At 43.5% G+C, this 20,579-nt stretch overlaps 1 protein-coding gene across 18 annotated transcripts in view; it reads left to right on the top strand.

The window, feature by feature from the left end:
• Positions 1-20,579, top strand: part of SOX5 (SRY-box transcription factor 5) — a 769,299-nt gene that overhangs the window by 462,763 nt on the left and 285,957 nt on the right. For all 18 annotated transcript variants that reach the window (XM_083700221.1, XM_083700226.1, XM_083700235.1 and 15 more), the window contains one exon: positions 15,065-15,275. In XM_083700221.1, the coding sequence (XP_083556347.1) occupies positions 15,065-15,275 (211 nt within the window). The remainder of the gene's footprint in view (positions 1-15,064; positions 15,276-20,579) is intronic.

The raw sequence follows: 20,579 nt of genomic DNA, 5'->3' as shown, positions 1-20,579 counted from the left end.
CCAATCACAGAAGGTGACCGTGAGCAGGTAGACCTATGTCTTGGACTCCGCTTCTCATCTAAACCTAGTGAGCTCAGCTTGGGTATGGTCCGGGCAAAGACTTGGGGAGTCCAGAACTTGTGTGCAGAAACTGTACGCTTGAAAATGGCACCCCCCTCCATGCACGCCATGTGGTGATGCAGTGTCATCATCCAAAAGCTGTCCACTTGCTCAGTATGATTTGACCTCTTTTCTGTAGGACGTGACAGACTTGACCATCCATATTTGCTCACTTGCTCAGGATGATTTGCTCAGTATGCTCAGCATGATTTGACCTCTTTTCTGTAGGACGTGACAGACTTGACCGTCCATATTTGCTGACTCAGGATCATGCCAAGCCTGGGTTGTATGGAGGGAGCAGGATGGAGTCAAGCGCCATTCAAAGCAGGTTTACCCTGGTGCAGTCACCTGATGCAATTTTAAGGGGTTATTGCAATGCAAATCCATGCTTGTCTTGTCTTTATCTATCTGTTTTCCTGGTTCACTTCCTCCTAACCCCCTTCACCAATGTTCCAGGAGACCAGTGGTTGGAACTGCCAATCCCAAGCAGATCAGAGAGAATCTCATTGTTACTCCAGTACAAAGGTGAAGTTGCATGTGCAATGCATAAGTCCCCCCCCCCCCAGTCTCCCCGGTGAACACAACCGTATGCCTGCAGAGTCCACCTTTCTTGGGTGGTTTGCTGTGATTTGAGAAGGGATTAGGACTCCTCTGGAAAGGGATAATAATATTGTTAGTCTGCACATAACTTGGACAAGAGCAGACCCTGGTTATAATGTCATTTGCATCTTATTTCTACTGCTCCTCTGGATAATTTAATTTATTCAGGCAATTATATTTTAAGAATGAGAAACCCACGCTTCAACACATCTTAAAAACGCTTATTTTTCTTTAAATCCACCTACAACTAACCATTCACATGTTGTGCACGGATCATGCATGTTCAGTGCAGAGCCATTAAAAATGAAAGATGGGAGGCGTGTAAATCCCTGACAGGCCACCAAATCTGCCATAAAAAATAATAATTAAAAAGCTGAAGTATGACTCCTGTAACCAAATACCCTGCCTTTGTGTTCGCCCCCTATCTGTGCTCAAGGTCTCTAGGTGCTCAATGGGAGCCTTTTAATTATTTTTCTCTGTTTGATGTTGCTAAGTATAATGAATGGATTTCAGAGGGGTTTTTGTAGAACCCTCGATGCGTATCAGTTCAGTGCCGTTAGGCACAGCAATACCTGGCTGGATCATACCCTGAGATTTGCTCTTTGTAGATCTGAAGGCCAGAAACACCAGATTGTTTAAAGCCAGGCTCTATTAGTCAAGGAAATACGTCCCTGTCACAGATATGTGCTTTCCTTCGTTCTTGGGGGCAACAGGAGCTGAGGAAACTCAGAACACCTTTAGCAATTTGGCTTTTGCGGGGCTAATTCCAACACATTGGTGTAACTAATAATAAATAACTGAGACCTGCAACCGAATGTTGCAGTGCTAAGTGCTCCTGTTCAGCCAACCTACTGGTGTCTTTTAAAATAATGCACCATTTCCACCTCTCCTGAGCGAGCTCCTACAAATTCCCTGTTATTACTCAACAGCCCCATTTGGGCTGCAGTCCTGTTGGCACTCACCAGTTTACTAGTAGAAGGAGTCCCCTAGATACAGGGGCAGGTTTCATGACAGAGTATGACAGAAGAGCTGGACTAGATGGGCTGTTGACTTGATCCAGCAGGGCTCTTCTTATGTTCTTATGTAACAATCATGCATGAAGATGCCTCTAGGTGAGACTTCCTCTCTGCATGCTAGTTTGGAATACATAGGGAATACGTCTTGTGGGGAAGCATTCAAATAATTTTGTCTCCCACCTACAGCCCGAAATAGTTAACTGGCTTGACTCGCATCTCTCAGACTGATATGTAGATCAGAATTTAGGATGCAGTGGCATAGCGTGGGGGGTGCAGGGGGGGGGGGCGGCCGCACCGGGCGCAACATCTTGGGGTTAGGGTTAGGGGGTGCAAATCCACGGGTTAGGGGGCACAAATCCACAGGTTAGGGGGAGCAAATCCACGGGTTAGGGGGCACAAATTACTTGCCTTGCCCCGGGTGCTGACAACCCACGCTATGCCACTGTTAGGATGCAGTCTTAATTCATTCCCACCCATCCCAAGACCTACGTTCAGTTCTCCTCATTAAATCATCAGTTTGTGATTTAAAAACAAAAAACCCAACATACACATGACATCTCGTATATCTCTGTCTCTATCTCTGTGTGTGTCTGTGTCTCTCTGTGTGTAAAAATATACATTTCTGTGTGCATGTCACCTAATGTAGACATTTTTGCAAACATTTTCCTTAAATATAATGCATTTTTTTCACTGCTTTGGGCATATCTGCATGTTTCCTCATCCCCCCAACATATGCTTTTTTCACACACTTTTTGGGTGTGCAAATTTAGAAGAACATCTGAGTTTCACTTAATATATTAGCTTGGGAAGTGTGAATGAGGTTGATTCACATTTAAAAAATGAACACCTCCTGTTCAACACTGGACTAGGCATTCTGAGCTGAATTTTCTATGGGGAATGAGTGGGGCTTTAAAAAATGGTTTAGAATATATACTCTGGCCTTTGTATAGGAGTCTACTGGCTTCCTCATTTTTTTCTTTTTTAAAAAAGGAAATAAGTAGTGAAAAAGAGAGGATTAGTTACATTTTGAATTCCGCTCCTGTCAGAAGAGAGAAATAATAGGAAGAAGGGTTAAAAATATGTTATCAGTGGGAATTATGAAATGAGGCTGTGCTTTTAAAATTACAATTTAATGCAGATAGAAGGAAAATAAATGCAAAACACAGATAATCAAGGGGAGGAATGTACTTGGAAAAGGAGTAATGGTGAAAAAAGATTTAGGTGTGACAGACCAAATTAGATGTGAGCTTCCTCTGAGGCACAGAAAAGGGGAAAGGGAGGTAACGACGAGGTAATTGTCCTGCTCTTCATAGCTTCTGGTCAGATTACATGTAAAATATTGTGTTCAATCCCAGGCACCTCAAAAGATGTCAACAAATTGGAGGGATTTCAGACGCGAGCAGGAGAAATGATGAAAGGGCTGTAGGAACTCATTTGTGGACAAAGATTGAAAGAGCTAAATATGTATACAGAAGGGCTAAATGTGGCAGGAGAACTGCCTGAAAGGATGTCAACTCGCACAGGCACCCAGGAGGGGGGAAGAGGGTGACTTCGGGTGCTGAGAGGGAACATTGAGAGAAGCAACGGCATCAGATTTAACCCAAGGAAAAATCAGCATGAAGGAAAGAGAGGAATGGTTTTTTGGACCAGTCTGTGTTGCACTGGCCTTGCTGGTATTGGATGTGACCTGGGCTTTTTCCAACTAGAACTCACTAGAACTCAGTTCAGGCACTTCTCAAGGGAGGTGTTCATGGTGAGTTCCGGAACCTCTTTCTCTAGAACAATAGCGTTGGATGTGATACATTTCCCTTACTCCTTCGGCCCAGGCACGAGTGCCCCAGCTTCCAAAGTTAAAGACCTGGGTGAAGTCCTCATTTATTTGCTCAGTTAGAGTGTTACATTCCAGATCAGGGGTCACCAAACTTTTTCAAAAGGGGACTGGTCCACCGTCCCTCAGAGCTTGTAGGGGGTCAAACCCACCCTCTCCCAAAAGCACCCCCCTCCTGAAAGGACCCCTGCCGCCACCACTCATGCCGCCGCCGCTGATGCCGCCTCATCTTCAGCAGTGTCATCCTCTTCCTCTGTTTCAGTGGGGCGCAGAGCCCACACCGCTGGCCTGGGCGGAGGAGGCAGCCTCCGTGCTGCCACCACTTCCTCCCACTCAGCTCTTCCTGCTCAGCCACTTCCTCTCGCTTGGCCGCCTCTGGGCACCACCCCTCCCTTCCCACCGAGGCAGCCGAGCAGGAGGAAGCTGTGGTGACACGGAGGCCATACCAGAGTCGCCATCCACCCAGAGGCATCCGGAAGCCCCGTCGCTTCAGTCAGTCCCTGCACGGCGAGTCCTTCATTCAATGCCTGTTTAGCGTGGGGACTGACCGAGCGGGCAGCAGGGTCTGCAAGGTTCGCGGGCTGGATTAACAAGCCCGGCGGGCCACATCTCACCCGCGGGCCTTAGTTTGCTGATCCCTGTTCCAGATGCTATTGGATTCCAGCTCCCGTCAAGTCCAGCCAGCATGGCGAATGGATGGGGAAAATGGGAGCTGTAGTCTGACAATATCTGGAAGGCACCATATTGGCTGCCCTTCGTGAAAGACAACTTGTACTAGTACTTGTGAGTTAAGGAGGAGGGTTTGAAGTGGGAGATAGTGATAAGCAGGAAACAAGTTGTGCAGTGGCTGGGTGGAAGAAGTTGCTGGCTTTTACCTCAAGTGTTTTGAACATCGTTATAAATTCACAGTTTAATTTGTGCTTTTTCCTTTTAAATATTATATCAACCAGCATAAATTTTGGTGTGTGTGTTTTTAATACACTGTAATAAACATGTCGGTGGTGATAACCTAATCTGTCTCAGCCTTGACCTGTCCTCCTCTATTTCAGTTATTTTTTCAGTAAGGTGGTAACCCAAACAGAGGGCAGAATGGTTCATCATTCGCTTCATTTACTTGAATAAATATGTCTTCTGACCAAGGAATTCAGGCCAGAGTACACCAATAATTACAGCAACAAACCCAGCTGTAGACCAGGAGTAGATAAATATTAAAACAATAAATAATTTTAAAACAAAAGCAATGGTCATCGTGAATTAAGCAGCGAGCTTAACTACTGAAGGCTCAAGTTAAGAGCCAAGTTTTAACCCAACTCTGAAATGGAAGCAAGGTTGGTGCAAGGCAGATCTTGGAGGAGAGGGCATACCACAAGGTGGGCACCACAACAGAGAAGACCCTGCACTCCTAAACATGTTTACTAGGCAGTGAGTCCCATTGAACCCAGTATTACTATTATTCCTTAAATTTGTATACCGCCATTCATCAGAAGATCACAGGGCAGTTCACAACATAAAATTACAAAATGAATGCACTAAATACGTAATAAAACAAAAACAAACCAATATCACTCCTCCTACAAAAACATTTGAAAGGCTATTTTAATGTTTAATCAGCCAAAGAGAAATATCTAAAGATATGTAATGAAGGTGCCAGGCAAGCCTCCCTGGGGAGAGCATTCCACAAATGGGGAGCCACCACAAAAAAGGCTCTTGCCATCCTCCAGACCTCTCTTGAGGGAGGCACCTGATAAAGGGCCTCAGGTGATGATCACAGGATCCAGGTCAGTCCATGTGGGGAAAGGCAGTCCTTGAAGTATTTGTGATCCTGAGCCATGCTTGCAGATGTAAAGGAGAAATAGAGCTGTGTATCACCAGCATATTACTGACAACAAACTCCAAAACTCCAGATAATCCCATTTAGCAGATTCATGTAGAACATGCTAAGGATTGTGCTGTTTTTCTAAATTTTTGTTCGTATAGTTTCTAGAGCAAGGAAGAATAATTATTTCCTTGTTTTTTAGCTGGTGTGCTCTGGTGTCACAACAGACATCATCTTAGAAGAGGCTTTCCCCGTGTGTTTGAGAGAGAATACCTCTTTAATGATGGGTGCTTTCTATCTGCATTGTTTAATAAGCTCTTGTTATAATACTTTTTAAAAAAAAATCAGCTACCTGCTTATTTTTAGTTTCACTTCATTGATCTAGTAATTAATGAATTAAATGTTGCAGATGTCTCCCATTCTGTTCCATAAATCTTTTGTGAGTTGACTGTGCCTGGTATTCTACTCCACCTGTCTTCTGAGTATTTATGAGCGTTGTGCCAGATCCTGCCCTCAGATTTCCAGATAACCTTCTCCTCTTGGGAAAGAGGCTGTTTTCTTTTCCCCTGCCACTTTTTTTTGGGGGGGGGGAATGAATATCAGTTGCTGGATATCACAAGTTGGGAGATTGCTACTGCACTCAGGGTTCCTGTGGGCATCTAGTTGACCACTGTGAGAGCTGGATGCTGTTCTAGATGGAACCTTTGGCCTCCTTAGGCTCTTGGAAGGGAGCAGTCTTTTTTATGTTCTTCTAATGCTTGAGAACCCAGTAGTGATGCATGGAAGTGAGAGCTGGACCATAAAGAAGGCTGATCGCTGAAGAATTGATGCTTTTGAATTATGGTGCTGGAGGAGACTCTTGAGGGTCCCATGGACTGCAAGAAGATCAAACCTATCCATTCTGAAGGAAATCAGACCTGAGTGCTCACTGGAAGGACAGATCCTGGAGCTGAGGCTCCAATACTTTGGCCACCTCATGAGAAGAGAAGACTCCCTGGATTAGACCCTGATGTTGGGAAAGATGGAGGGCACAAGGAGAAGGGGATGACAGAGGACGAGATGGTTGGATAGTGTTCTCGAAGCTACCAGCATGAGTTTGACCAAACTGCGGGAGGCAGTGGAAGACAGGAGTGCCTGGCGTGCTCTGGTCCATGGGGTCATGAAGAGTCAGACACGACTAAATGACTAAACAACAACAATGCTTGAGAAATTCTTTTAGATTTTCATTTTAAGCAGGGTTTGTACTTACCTTTCTTATGAGGTGGCTGAGACGTCTGTGAGAGAGTGGTGTCTGCGTCTCTGCGTTCATCAGAACCCCATGGCATCCTTGACTGGGCTTTCATGTAAATGTAGACACCTGGGTTTGCTGCAGAGTAGCAGCAGAGAGATTATTTGTAGAAAGGTGGAAAAGATACAGATACCTCCAAGGTAAGGGTTGTTGTTGTTGTTGTTTTAAATCATAGAATCATAGAATCATAGAGTTGGAAGAGACCACCAGGGCCATCTAGTCCAACCCCCTGCCAAGCAGGAAACACCATCAGAGCACTCCTGACATATGGTTGTCAAGCCTCTGCTTAAAGACCTCCAAAGAAGGAGACTCCACCACACTCCTTGGCAGCAAATTCCACTGTCGAACAGCTCTTACTGTCAGGAAGTTCTTCCTAATGTTTAGGTGGAATCTTCTTAATACCCCATCTCATCCATGATAATTCCACCAACCAAATCCCCACCTTTTCAATAATTTTGTGCTGCATTACCCCCTGATTAATTGTTGGAGTATGGTTAGCAGAAAGTGTGATGCAATTTTGGCATAGCAGTAGTTTTTTATGGAGAATTTGTATAATTCATTTTAGAGTGGACAAATAGGCAGTTTGCTGCAGCTTTCCATTCCTTCTGTTTCTCCATGTGGTTCCTACACTCCTTTTCCGCTATGTTTTAACATGGTGAACATTGTGGTGGAGGCTCACAGGGGATGCCCTGCTGGGTTCATCCATCTCTGTGCATCCACACTGGAATTTGGAGTGCCCACCCCACCGCTTCTGGGTTATATGAACTGGCCCAATGAAAGCTAGCTAAACAATGAATGAAATAATTCAGGTTTGAAAAACAAAACAGATCATTAAACTCAACTCCACTGGTCATCATAACTAGAAAACCCGTTCTAAGATATATATATTTTCCAGGGAAGACCTCCTAGACTGCATCCGCAAAAACTGCTTATCCATTCATTACTGTCCTCAGATGGGCAGTTATGTTCATAGCTTTCTGGCTTGTAATTACCCAAATACAGGCGGCTGGATTAGCTCAGGTCAATGAACAATTCAGTGCTCAGTCTGTTTGTGGGAGGGTGATGGGGGGACAGCAAAGGGAGGAGAAAGCTTATATTAAAGTTTGTGGTGGTTTTCCGCCTATCATTTGTGGTCTGTAAAGTGTTTGCTGGTGGTCTTGCAAGAAGAAGTTAAGAATTTACATGTTGCTTCCAGCTTGCATCAAAAGACACAATGTTTGATGGTGTGGGGTGATGTCAGGTTTGAGTTTCTTCCATTTTTTTTTGTTTTTTTTAAAAAGTGTATTGTACAGCACGGCATACAACTATGCAGACTGAGAAATTTAGTAAAGCTTCTGCTGGGCAATTTAGAGAATTGAAGGTGGTATCACAATCACTGCTAACTCCTTACTTCTTCCTGTTGCTTTCTCTGATCAAATAGGTTTGTAGGTTTTTGAAATGCTGCAAAACCTGCAAAACTTGTTTGATTAGTGAAAACACTAGTGACAAAGACAGGGAGTGGGGTAATGAGTTTATGTTACCCTCTGTCCACGCGTCCTACAGGTCATAGCTAGAATAAAACTTGCAAATACTTAAGGTGAACCAATTTCTTTAGCTGGAAACGTAATTGTACAGTAGCAGGCAGCAATTGCTCACAATGGGTAGTAGTCAACTAGACTTTACTCAGAGCAGGCCTATTGAAATTGACCAGCGTGACTAAATGAGGTCCATTAATTTCAGTGGGTTTGCTCTCAGTTGAATATCACTGAATAGAGCGAAATGCATAAGACATTTGTGAAACATGAAAAATAAAACCAATAGCCCCTCTGAGTCCAGAAGAGAAAATTAGAACATTCTTTCTTGCAAACTTGGTTGTCAGCCAGTGTTCTTCTAATCCACCAAGGTACCAGACACTTCAGAGTTTCTTCCTTGCAAACAGGTTTGGTCCCAAAGAGACAGCAGATGGAAAGCTTACAAATTGCATCTTGAAGGACAATTATACAACAAAATACCAGTTATAGAAAAGAATGATTCCCTATCCCAGGGGTAAATACTGGGATCTAGCCAGCAGGATGGATCCTGACCTTCCCCATCTCTCAAGGACCTCTTTAACAGATGGGAGGAGCACCACTGTAATGTCACGTGACAACGTAAAAGGGACTTATTGTCAGTGCCGTTCAGCTGAATGTCACTGTCAGCAATCTTTGGATGTCAAGGAACAATTGGGAGTGCTCCTTAAGCTCACCATTGTTCCTTTACAGCCACTTTTTTACCTGCCCCAGGGCTAAGTCACTTATGATGTTAGGTGTGGGGCAAGTGGAGCCCCTGCCAGGCCTAATTGGGTTTGGCCATGGATTTGGGGTCCCCCCCCCATTCTCCGTTTGCTAATTGTGACATGGTCTGAAGGCACACGAAGCCACCATCTTGCTGAAGCCAAGCTGGTCTAAGTCTGGTCAATGCCTGCATAGGTGGCTTGGAACCATATATAAATTACATTGGGTTCCATGATGGATGAATGGCAAGGTATAAATGTAAGGAAACAAACATGAATGAACACTGAGAAAAGCCACCACCTGAAGAAAAAAATGAATGGAGTGAGGATATTTCTGGGGTGGAGCAGAGGCACAAGTTTGCCTTGCTGCAAGTAAGGCTTCACTTAAGTGAGTCACTTAATGCCTTGTGAGACCCAGCTCTTGCGTAGCTTGGAACAAGAGCTGGAAATGTCTGTCAGGGCAAGAAGCAGACACAAGACAACCAAATGGGCAAAGGACCACAATGGGCTTGGGTTGATTGTTCTTTATGGGGCTCTGGAAGGCATTTTTTTAGGCTGTTCCTGATTGGCTGTTGGGTTGGTATGTGTTTGCCTTCTCTGGGGTGCTTCTTCCCTTGAGAAGGACTTCCTTGTGTGTATTGGCCTTTCGGTTTAGCTGTTGCTAATTGACCGAGTTGCTCTTTCATCACCAGTTTGGGGGAAGGACCTGTGGGGTCATTTGAAGTGGAGGCTATATGGCTCAAAAAAACCAACTGCTGGGAATCTCAGGTGGGGTAGACTGTGGACATCCATTTGGTAGCTGGTTGGCCACTTTGAGAACAAGATGCTGGAGTAGGTGGACCTTTGGTCTGATCCTTACGTTCTTAAATTGTCACATTGACACAGGCAGTTCCTATGGGAAATCCACACCATAAATTCCTGTAGGATACAATTCATCACATATAGTTCTGGAATGAACTGAGCGCGCCTGTGGAACATCATGATTGGCTGTTCATGCTCGTCTTCTCAAGCAGAAATAGGGTACATATGTGCCTCTAATAAAGACATTAGCAAGCAAAAAAAAAAGCAATTTTATTTTAAAAGGTTTAATTTTTGCACATTATTTCCAACTGGCTGGATTTACTATTGGGCTTAATAGAAGGTGGCTGAGGGATGACTGTCAATATGAGTCAAAGCACAATATGAAGTTCTAGCTGAAACAGTGACAGATTTTAAAAAATACTATAGAATCTTTCTGAGTCATATCCAACATGAATCTGAGAGCTGATGTTTCAGAATTGCTTCCAATAAATCCCAAATACGATAGACCTTTTTAAACACATGCATACGCATATAGTTGAAATATGTGCTCTGGAAGTCTCACAAAATTATTCCTCTTTTAGGAAAGGATGGGAAGGCTAGTTAAAATTGCAAGAGGGAGAGAGAGAATATCCAGTGCGAGGATAAAGTCCATTGTCCAGTGACATGACTTTACTTGTCAGTCACAAAGGTGACAAGGGGGCTAGATTAAGCAAAGCTTCATCAAGATTAACAAAGGAAGATTATTGACCTCATCGCGAAAGGGCAGAAGCCTGTTTTATCATTAAACCTTGGAAGAGGGATGTTCCGTCACTGGTGGGGAAACCTCTTTGGCAATTAGAATAGCAACTTCCGCCGTGATTAGCTCTGGATGGACTGAGAACACACAATTCTTGGGTCAATCTCTTTTATTCCTAATCTCGTGGGGAGGGGGGTTAACAGGCAAAGAAAGGGGGAAGTATTGTTACCCCACTACAGGATCTAATTGAATTTCTCTGCTGCACTTAGAAGTGAGGAAAGAAAAAAACTGTATCGGGTATTGTGGTAAGTAATTTGAAAGAGAGGAGGAGGCTGCTGGGTTGTTGTTGTTGTTGTTTTTCTGGCGCTGCTTTACACACACACAGCCTTAAGAAATCATTTTGTTGTTTGAGCTGAATGCTGTTGTATCGCCCATTAGCATGAGATTCATGATGCCAAGTAGGAACCCTGAGTCTCCCTGTGTGGAGACAGCTGCTAACCTCATAAAACTGTTAGAAGGATTAACACAGCCAGGGGCTGAAATGTAATCAAACTTAAGCAGGTGAATGGATCCCTAGTAGAGAAAATATTCCTGAAAATGGAGAGTGGGCAGGGAGACAACAACATTTGCAATCGTTTGCCATCGGGGCTGATGACCAATGTTCCCTAGATTTCACCAGTCTATTGAAAGTAGGAGAGGAACTCCTCCCCCTCCCCCGTTCTCATTCATGCCAATTTTTTGTTGATGTTTCTATGCAAGTTACTTGCAAGCTAGGGATGGGGAAGGAATACTATTCCATATGTGTTTAAAGATGCATTTATCTAATTTGCAGTTTTCAAAACAATACGGGAACCAAAGCATAGCTGCCCTTCAAAATTCACACTTCTCTGAATTTTGCAGTGCAGTTCCCCAGCCAAGTAATGTATACAAAAATGCACATACTGTGGCGTACAGTGTGAATGTAATGTATATTTTTACTGAAATTAACATGCAAACTTGCATTATGTTGGGGGAAATGGATTTGCGAAACTTTTTATATTGGAGGGGATTATGTATAAGCCGTGCGTATTAGGAGGAATTTGCATCAGAATGTTGATAAATTTTCATAAGGACTTTTTAAAAAAAATTGCAGACATGTGAAATTTGGAGATTTGAAATTGATATTGGGAATGAGCAACAACAACAACAAAAAACTGAAATGGAGAAATTGAATCATCCCTACTTGCAGTTTGGGGAGCTTCACCAAAGCCTGGTGTGCTTTTTCCTTTTAAGCCAGTTCATGGTGCCTTTGTGTCTTTCCTAAATGCTTACATGAAACACTTGCTTAGATTGAGATGTATCTTTCTCTCAATAAATGTCAGAAAGCTTTGGAATAATGTTTTGGTGTGATGGTTGCTCTAACAAACCCACCAAAAGTTACCTCAAGCAGCAGCCACAGACCAGATTTAGGACCTCTACCAGACTGATAAGCAGACAGGGAGAGAGTTAAGGAAAGGTTTTCTTTGTGTGATTTCTGTACTCTGAATACAAGTCCAAAATTGGCAAAATGCTGAAAGTCAAGGGGAGATTAATCTGCTAAATAATCCCAATACATGTTCAAAGACAGGAATGCAAAAGTCACTGGGTTATATTCGTCTAGGTTTTACTCAGAGTAGGCCCACTGAAATTAATGAATGCATTGAAATTAGTGGATTAGATGCTTCAGCTGAGATTCTTGCATTTCAGGGGATTGGGCTAGATGGCCTTTTGGGTCTGTTCCAACTCTACAATTCTATGATTTTATAAATGAACCAAAGTTAGCCATTGCTATTAATTTCTGAGTAGTATTAGCAGTGGATGCACCCCTATGCTCTTCCCACTGCTTCAGACATTCTCCTGTAAACATCTTTTTGAGCATTCCCATCACTTGTTTAAGAAATGCAAACATCTAGGGGAGGTTGATTGGAGAACATGGATTTATTTTTCAGTTTACATAAAATCATCAGGCAGAAGGAGAAGGTTGCCATATATTAAAGAATTTTGTTAGTTTTTAAACTCCTGCATTGGGCAGGGGGCTTGCAAGAAGACCCTCTCTAGTTTCATGATTCTATGAAATATAATGTGGTACAGCTTTTCCTGAGCTTCAGGCTACATGTGGAAGATTTCATTTCTGAATTCTTCCTCATGTCAAAAAGCCCTCCTTGTCTTTAGAATGCTAGCATATAGGGGAAAGGATTCTACCTGACCTGCAAACCGGAGGTTTTTGTTTGTTTGTTTACATTGCAGGGGCATTCAAACACATGAACCCGCACATGCATTCTGAAAACCTCTGGTCCCATAAGGGCTGTGACATATGCTCTCTGCCACCGGTTTTCTGCTCACCTTAAGATGCTGTGCATCTTGGAAGCTTCCATACCATTAAACCGATGAAATAACCAGACTACTTGTCCTCTGGGGACCAAAGGAGCAACAGCTTCTTAAGTTATTGACTTCAAACAACTCAACACCAAAACATGTGCTTCAAATATCTGAAATAACATGCCTTCATCGCTACAAACCATGTTCAGATTGGCAAGTGGGTGCTCATAGTCAGTTGAACCTATTGCAAATTTATACACATGTATAAATTCTTTGTGCAGCAGCTAAAAAGACATTGGGCTGTTTCTACTGGAAGCTGACTTAGACCACTGCTCAGCACTGCCTACAATTGACTGGCTCTCCGAAAATCTGACAGGCCCATCTTTGAGATACTACGGATTGGCTCTGGGACTGCCTGCATGCAAGCAAGCGGATGCTCTGCCATGAAGCAACTGTTCTTCCATTTAAATTAGAGTTGTTGTTGTTGTTTAGTCATTTAGTCGTGTCCGACTCTTCGTGATCCCATGGACCAGAGCACGCCAGGCACTCCTGTCTTCCACTGCCTCCCGCAGTTTGGTCAAACTCACACTGGTAGCTTCGAGAACACTGTCCAACCATCTCGTCCTCTGTCGTCCCCTGCTCCTTGTGCCCTCCATCTTTCCCAACATCAGGGTCTTTTCCAGGGAGTCTTCTCTTCTCATGAGGTGGCCAAAGTATTGGAGCCTCAGCTTCAGGATCTGTCCTTCCAGTGAGTGCTCAGGGCTGATTTCCTTCAGAATGGATAGGTTTGATCTTCTTGCAGTCCATGGGACTCTCAAGAGTCTCCTTCAGCACCATAATTCAAAAGCATCCATTCTTCGGTGATCCTAAATTAGAGTAGACCCATTGAAATTAATGGGCAGGCCCATTAATTTTAATGGGTCTTAACTGAGTTGAACTAGTGTTGAATAAGAGCCCTTAAGGAGGAACCCAACAGCGTGCAAGTGGACGTCCACTTCAACAGGACTTTGCTGTCTTCCAGTGCACCTCTAAAATTTGTTGGGGTGCGTGTCGCCTAACCCTTGGAGCATATCTGGAGGGTAGGGGAGGGTGGTGGTGTCCGTTCCACTCATGCATGCACAGTATTGGCTTCAACCCTTTTAAAAATACATTGTGGCATAGGTTTTGTAGGCTAGTGCTTAGCTTCTCAGATCCATGTGAGGACTGTCAACACAATTACAGACCAATTGCAAAAGAGGCAGTTTAAAGTACACAAACATCAAGAAACTGAAAGAGAATTTCCAAAGGAGGGGAGAACAAAAAGCAAATCAGAGCCAAAAGGTAAAGGAGGGAAGGGGAGACTGTTTGAAGTATCAGAAGGTGTGAAGAAGGCTGGTCTCATCAGGACAGACCAGAATGTGGCTATTAAAAGTCAAATCCATTAAAATAGGTGAGGATATTCTTGGCAACTTTAATGAGAGCCAGATCTCACCTTTCCTGGCGGAAAGTGTGTGCTTATGTCATTGGACTTTACATTTGCAAGCATCATTAGGACCACATTTGTGTCTTTAAAAGAGTTTGTGTGTGTGTGTGTTTTAAAAAAGAGAGATTGAAGTGTGTGGGGAAAGAATAATTTAGAAAGATCTAAATGATCTGATCCGTGAATAAAAGATAGTTGCTTGAAATGTGTTTTTGGAGTGTGTGAGCGGGCGGGGGGGGGGGCGGGAAGAAGGAAGGCCCAATTGTGGTATGAGCCACTGACTATTTATTTCATTCGTCAGAACATCTAACCATCCTGATATTAAGAACTTGGGGTGGGTGGGTGGAATAACAGGAAATTAATGGTTCTTAGGGGGGGAATAAAAAGACCCGACAGGTTGAGCATAAAAAGCTGTAAAGGAGCAAACAATTAAAGGTAATCCATACTGTTGTTATTGGAAAACCTGTGAATGTTAACTGTTCTCATTTGGAGGGTGTGTGTGTGTGTGTGTGTGTGTGTGTGTGTGTGTGTGTAATGTTTCTCTCCTGAACACTAATCTTTCTCACTCCATCCTGTAATCTTAGTTTATCCTTGATGGAAAGTCTTTGTTTTCCGTACTTTTGAACCTATATTTCCCCTTCTTCTCTTCCCAATTTAAATAAAGGTTTTGACAGAGGAACAAACAGCAATGAACTCGGAAGAACAAAGGGTTGTTGTTGTCATCTCCACCCTTCTTCTTTCCTTCATGTTTTCACATGCTTGTGGTGATTTTCTCTCTTTTTCTTTTTCCTTTTTAAAAAGAGGTGTTTCATCTGGTCTCGTTTCTCTTTCAGGAAGTTGATGGCAATAAAGTGATGTCTTCATTTGCCCCGCACAACTCATCTACCTCACCCTTGAAGGCAGAAGAAGGTGGGCGTCAGAGCGGAGAGTCCTTCTCCAGCACAGCTCTGGGAACTCCAGAAAGGCGCAAAGGCAGCCTAGCAGACGTTGTGGACACTCTAAAACAGAGGAAAATGGAGGAGCTCATCAAGAACGAACCAGAAGGTAAGGTCTTAGAAACACATGAAAGTTTGCTGCCCTTTCCCACCACCCCACACGAATCAACTGAGACTCCCCAAGTTAAAAACACACAAGGCAGCGCTGAACATTGAAGAGGCCACCTCCTCATTACCACCACCCCACCACAAAGCGGCTGTTCTTCCAAGTACTACTAAATCATCATAACAAGCTTAGATGGATCTGAAATGGAAACAAAGGGTCCAAATCCCTCTTGCCACTCTGCCAGAGGGGTATGAGGAGCATTGGAACCTGAGTAGCCCTGTTCTTCATATTGCCAAACTCTGGTGTAAGTGAAGGGCTGGGGAACCTGTGGACCTCTAGATGCTCTTGCAGTCCCACCATCCCCAGCCAGCATGGCCAGCAACCAGGAATGATGTGAGATGCTGTCCAGTAATAAATAACAATACAGTGGTACCTCGGGTTACGAACTTAATTCATTCTGGAAGTCTGTTCTTAACCCAAGGTGCGCATTCCCTACATAGGCCTCCCGCAGCCCTGGAAGCGGATTGCATTCGTATCCTGGGGTAAAGTTTGCAGCCCGGGACATCTACTGTACTTCCAGGTTTTTGGAGTTCGTAACCTGAAGCGTTCGTAAGCAGGACTGTTCGTAACCTGAGGTACCCCTGTAACACTAATTTGTTTTTGTACCCCATCCTTCTGGGTTACCCCAGCCACTCTGGGTGGCTTCCAGTATAATATACAAAAGCACAACACAGCAGAACATCACACATTAAAAGCATCCCAATACAGAGCTGCCTTCAGATGTCTATGGAAGGTGGTGTAATTATTTATCTTTTCAACATCTGGTGGGAGGGTGTTCCACAGGGCGGGCATGACTACCGAGAAGGCCCTTTGCCTGTTTTCCTGTAACTTCACTTCTTCCAATGAAGCAATAACAACTAGAGGGCCACAGTTCCCCAATCCTGGTTTAATGTTCTGTGAAAATAAGACCACCGTTTCTGTGTTCCAAATACAGAAGCAAACGTATTTGCATTCCTTGTTCTATCTCTCTCCTTTCCCCATAACACTAACTTTGGATTGTAAGACATACGTCTATTGATTTTTTGCCCGTTCCATTTCAATAGACTGTTTGCATAGCTTAAGAAGGTTGAGCCAAATCGTACTCCTGATGTTCTTGGCTGTGACAATCAGTTCTGTTGGGTTTTCTGAGTAATTTTAGTTTGAATTGATTTGTATTGTAAAGTTCTTCACACTGTCTGTCATCGTGGATGCCTCCAACACAGCTTACAAGTACTGTGATTTAATTAATAAATGCTGAATAGCACTTATTCAGCACCCAAGTAGGAAACTGCAGCACAATATCCACAGAAACCCACAGGCACTGAGCCATATGCGCCTGCATTGTGTCCAATGGTGCTCCCAACCTGCGGACAAAATAAGAGGGGTGTTCAACTTCTATGCTCTGTGCCCAGGCATTCTTCACTTTGGCTCACTGTGGCAGCACTGCAACAATTTGCTTCCAAGTGTCACCTGTGTGTGGCATCCAGCACTGAAAGTTCTCTAGGCTTTGATGTAATTAGTGTCTTGTTCTTCCTTTGCTTGTCCCTATTCCTCACTGGAGACAGGCCTGCCTGGGGACAATAGAAGGTTTCCAGGAGAGATTTCAATATCTTCCTAACTTGCCTGCTCCTCAGTACTTTTCTGTACACCCTGTTATCTGGTGAAGCCTTCCATTTTACACACTATTGAGAGCGTCACACAACTCATGTTCTCTCCATGTCAGCCTTCCCCAACATGGTGTATTCTAGTAGTTGTGGACTTAGTTCCCATCAACCCCTGCACTGACTGGGGCTGATGATGGGCACTGTGGTCCAAACCGTTTAGAGAATCCCGTACTGGCAAAGGTTGCTCTTAAGTCCCCTTTGGAAACTTACTCCCCCAGTGTGGTGTAGTGGTGAAGAGCAGTGGACTCGTAATCTGGTGAACCGGGTTCGCTTCCCCGCTCCTCCACATGCAGCTGCTGGGTGACCTTGGGCTAGTCACACTTCTCTGAAGTCTCTCAGCCTCACTCACCTCACAGAGTGTTTGTTGTGGGGGAGGAAGGGAAAGGAGAATGTTAGCCGCTTTGAGACTCCTTAGGGTAGTGATAAAGCGGGATATCAAATCCAAAATCTGTTTCTTCTTCTTCTTCTTCTTCTTCTTCTTCTTCTTCTTCTTCTTCTTCTTCTTCTTCTTCTTCCTTTTGCTTACCTGTTCCAGAGCTTGTACCCCCAGCTTAGTTTAGCTTAACCTGCCTGGTTCAAGTGGTTCTGTTCCAGCTGTATTCAGGATGGGGTGGGTGGGTGGGGGGAGAAAGAGAGATTGGAAAGAAGGGAGCAGGTTGAGAGAATACCATGTTGAGTGGGAAGCCATGCAAGGCTCCAGAGACTCCATTAAGCAAAGGTTACGCTTAGACATAAGAATAGTAACAGAGCTTATGCATTATCTGAGCTCCACTAAAATGAAAATGTATAGCACAAACAAAAGACTTACAGCTTTGTGAAGAGATGAGGGAAGAGGTGGGGGTGGCGCAGAGAGAGAGAGAACCACAGAACATTGGGGCTTTTAAACAAATGTATGCAACAGAAAAACCTTTTCTTCCCTCCAGCCATTGTTCTATTGTCTTTCAAAGGCCATTAAAATGAACAGCAGGTTCTGATGAAAATTTCATTAAGCTCTAGTTAAATCATTATGAGGGTGCCATATTCATGCCTCGGCTTTTTCCTCCATCAAGGAGACACACACAAAAACCTGAATTAGAAAATGTGGTGGGTTTTATCTCAACTTCAACTCCCCTCACTAATAATAATAATAATAATAATAATGCAAGTCGGGAAGTTGGAAGAGGAAGAGAAAGGTTGAATGGGGATGCTGCGAAAGGATGTAACATTGGTGCATCTTCTTAGAAGTAAGGGGTAGTGAGTGAGAAAAAAATGTAAAAGTATTAAAATGGCAGGGGGTGATATTTGCATTTTAAGACACCCTCGCCTTTTCTCAGACTGATACCACCCACCCACCCAGTTTAGAAAATGGCTAATTAACCATTCATCCTTATGTGAGGTGGAAATATGGTGGGACTCAAAAAGGAGGACTCTTGTTATCTGCAATAATTTATTTGCAATGTCGTTGGAGGTTTAGATTGTTTAGTTAAATAGAAAATAAAAGAGAAATCTCACCAACGGGGAAAGATAGTACTTCTCAGTGTACAGATCAGCACATAATATATTATTGGATTCTCAGTTGTATCAGCCTGTTACTATAAATGTAAAGCCCACATAGACAACCAAATGATGCTGGAGTGAGCACTAGCATCCTGGAGTAGCTTAGATGTCTGTGTCTTGCAAAGTGGTAAGGATAAATTTTATAAAAAATCTGGTTTGAATATGTAGTATTATGCATGGTGAAATGCCTTTTTTTCTCCCCACCCTTGAGACAATTTAGTAGAATGTGGTTAATAAATTATCATTAGTTATCATCGATAATACTATCATTACATAATACATTATTATTATTATTATTATTATTATTATTATTATTATTATTATTATTATTATTATCAGCATCATCAATACTATTATTTCTGTACCCACTACAGTCCATCATAAATAGTCACAGAGCCTCCTGTTCTTTCAGGAGATTTTTTTTTTAAAAAAAGCATCTTTCTTGGCTCCACATTTCTTCGTTTTTCTTTAACTTATCTAAAATACATACTATAACATTAAACCGTGCCAACTATGTCTCACTGAAATCATGGGTGCTAAACATGGTGCTTAGCTATGTTCTTGATGTTCACTGAACAGGGTACAGACTCATTCAAGCTCAGAGCAGACCCATTGACCAACTGAAGTTACATTGATTTCAATTAGGCATCCCCCACTCATGCGTGTTCTACTCGCACAAGTCCGCACATATGCGCGGGGCTGGGAAATAAATAAATAGCATCATACCAGTCAGTTGTGGGAGAGAGCTGGAGAGTCCTTGTGGCTTGAGGTGAGACCCTCCCTGGAACCCAAAAACGTCAGTTAGGTAGGGTGGAGGAAGCCCCCCAAAATACCAGAGGTGCAACAGAGCTTTGTTTGTGCTGCCCAGCCACCCCGTCTAACAGCTGAGGCATGGGGTAGCACAGCAGCTGCAGCTGCTTCCTGAGTGTCCAACAGCCGCCAGCTGGCCCCAGAGCTTCAACACTAGCTGAAAAGAGAGTTGTGTGGAGATAGAGAGAAGGAGAGAGCTGGAGAGCAGGGGGAAACTGGCATTTAGAAGCTTTGTAGAGGCTTTTTAGAGGGTGCTCCCCATTTTATGTGGCTTCACTTATGCATGCGGGGCCCCAGAACATGTAAGTGGGGGGACGACTGTATACTAAGGAGGACCAAGTCTGGATCCATCCTATTGATTCCTGGTTGCCATCCAAGTAAAGCATACTTAGAGCAGACCAACTGAAATCAACTGACTTACCGTATTGTTTGCTCTATAAGACGCACCAGACCATAAGACACACCTAGTTTTTGGAGGAGGAAAACAAGAAAAAATATATTCTGAATCTCAGAAGCCAGAACAACAAGAGGGATCGCTGCCCAGCGAAAGCAGTGATCCCTCTTGCTGTTCTGGCTTCTGGGATAGCTGCACAGCCTGCATTTGCATCATTAGACACGCACACATTTCCCCTTACTTTTTAGGAGGGAAAAAGTGAGTCTTATAGAGCAATAAATATGGTAAGTTAGCCAATATCGATTTCAGCAAATCTACAACCCTTTTGCAGCAATGCCAAACACATGTATTGGTGAACAAGCTCCACTGAAAACCATTGAAATCATTTCTTGAGTGAACATGGATAGGATTGACTGAGTGCAAAGTCTCTGAAATGCAGGTTGATTGAACAGTTGCTGACTTGGGCGATGGCTGCTTGACTGCACACTCAACTTCCAAATGTTCAGTGTCTGCTGACATTATACTTTGTGCATTTCAAGGCTTTCATGAGTTGATAATGGCGATCAGATGCTGAAACGTCCATGCACACTGAAGGACAAACAAAGCACTGGAACAATGCAGCAGCAATGCAGTGGTGTTCCATTATAGCCGCTAAGATGTGTCAACTGAACTTAGGAAGTCCAAATTCAAGCTACGTGGAAGAGTACTTCTTCACTTCATAATCCATGAAACCAAAGCATTTCCATTGCATGTAGCACTAGATAACTGGGTTGCGGCTGAAAATGGCAATCTCTTCCAGTTGAGAAACTCCCAAGAATTCGGGTCAGATCCATGCCATCTCAAACTTGTGTGAATCAGAATCCG

This window comes from Podarcis gaigeae (assembly GCF_964106915.1).
Source record: "Podarcis gaigeae genome assembly, chromosome: 10".
NCBI lineage: Eukaryota > Metazoa > Chordata > Lepidosauria > Squamata > Lacertidae > Podarcis > Podarcis gaigeae.
The sequence above is the reverse complement of the archived record's forward strand: the minus strand, read 5'-3'. Positions and strand labels throughout refer to the sequence as shown.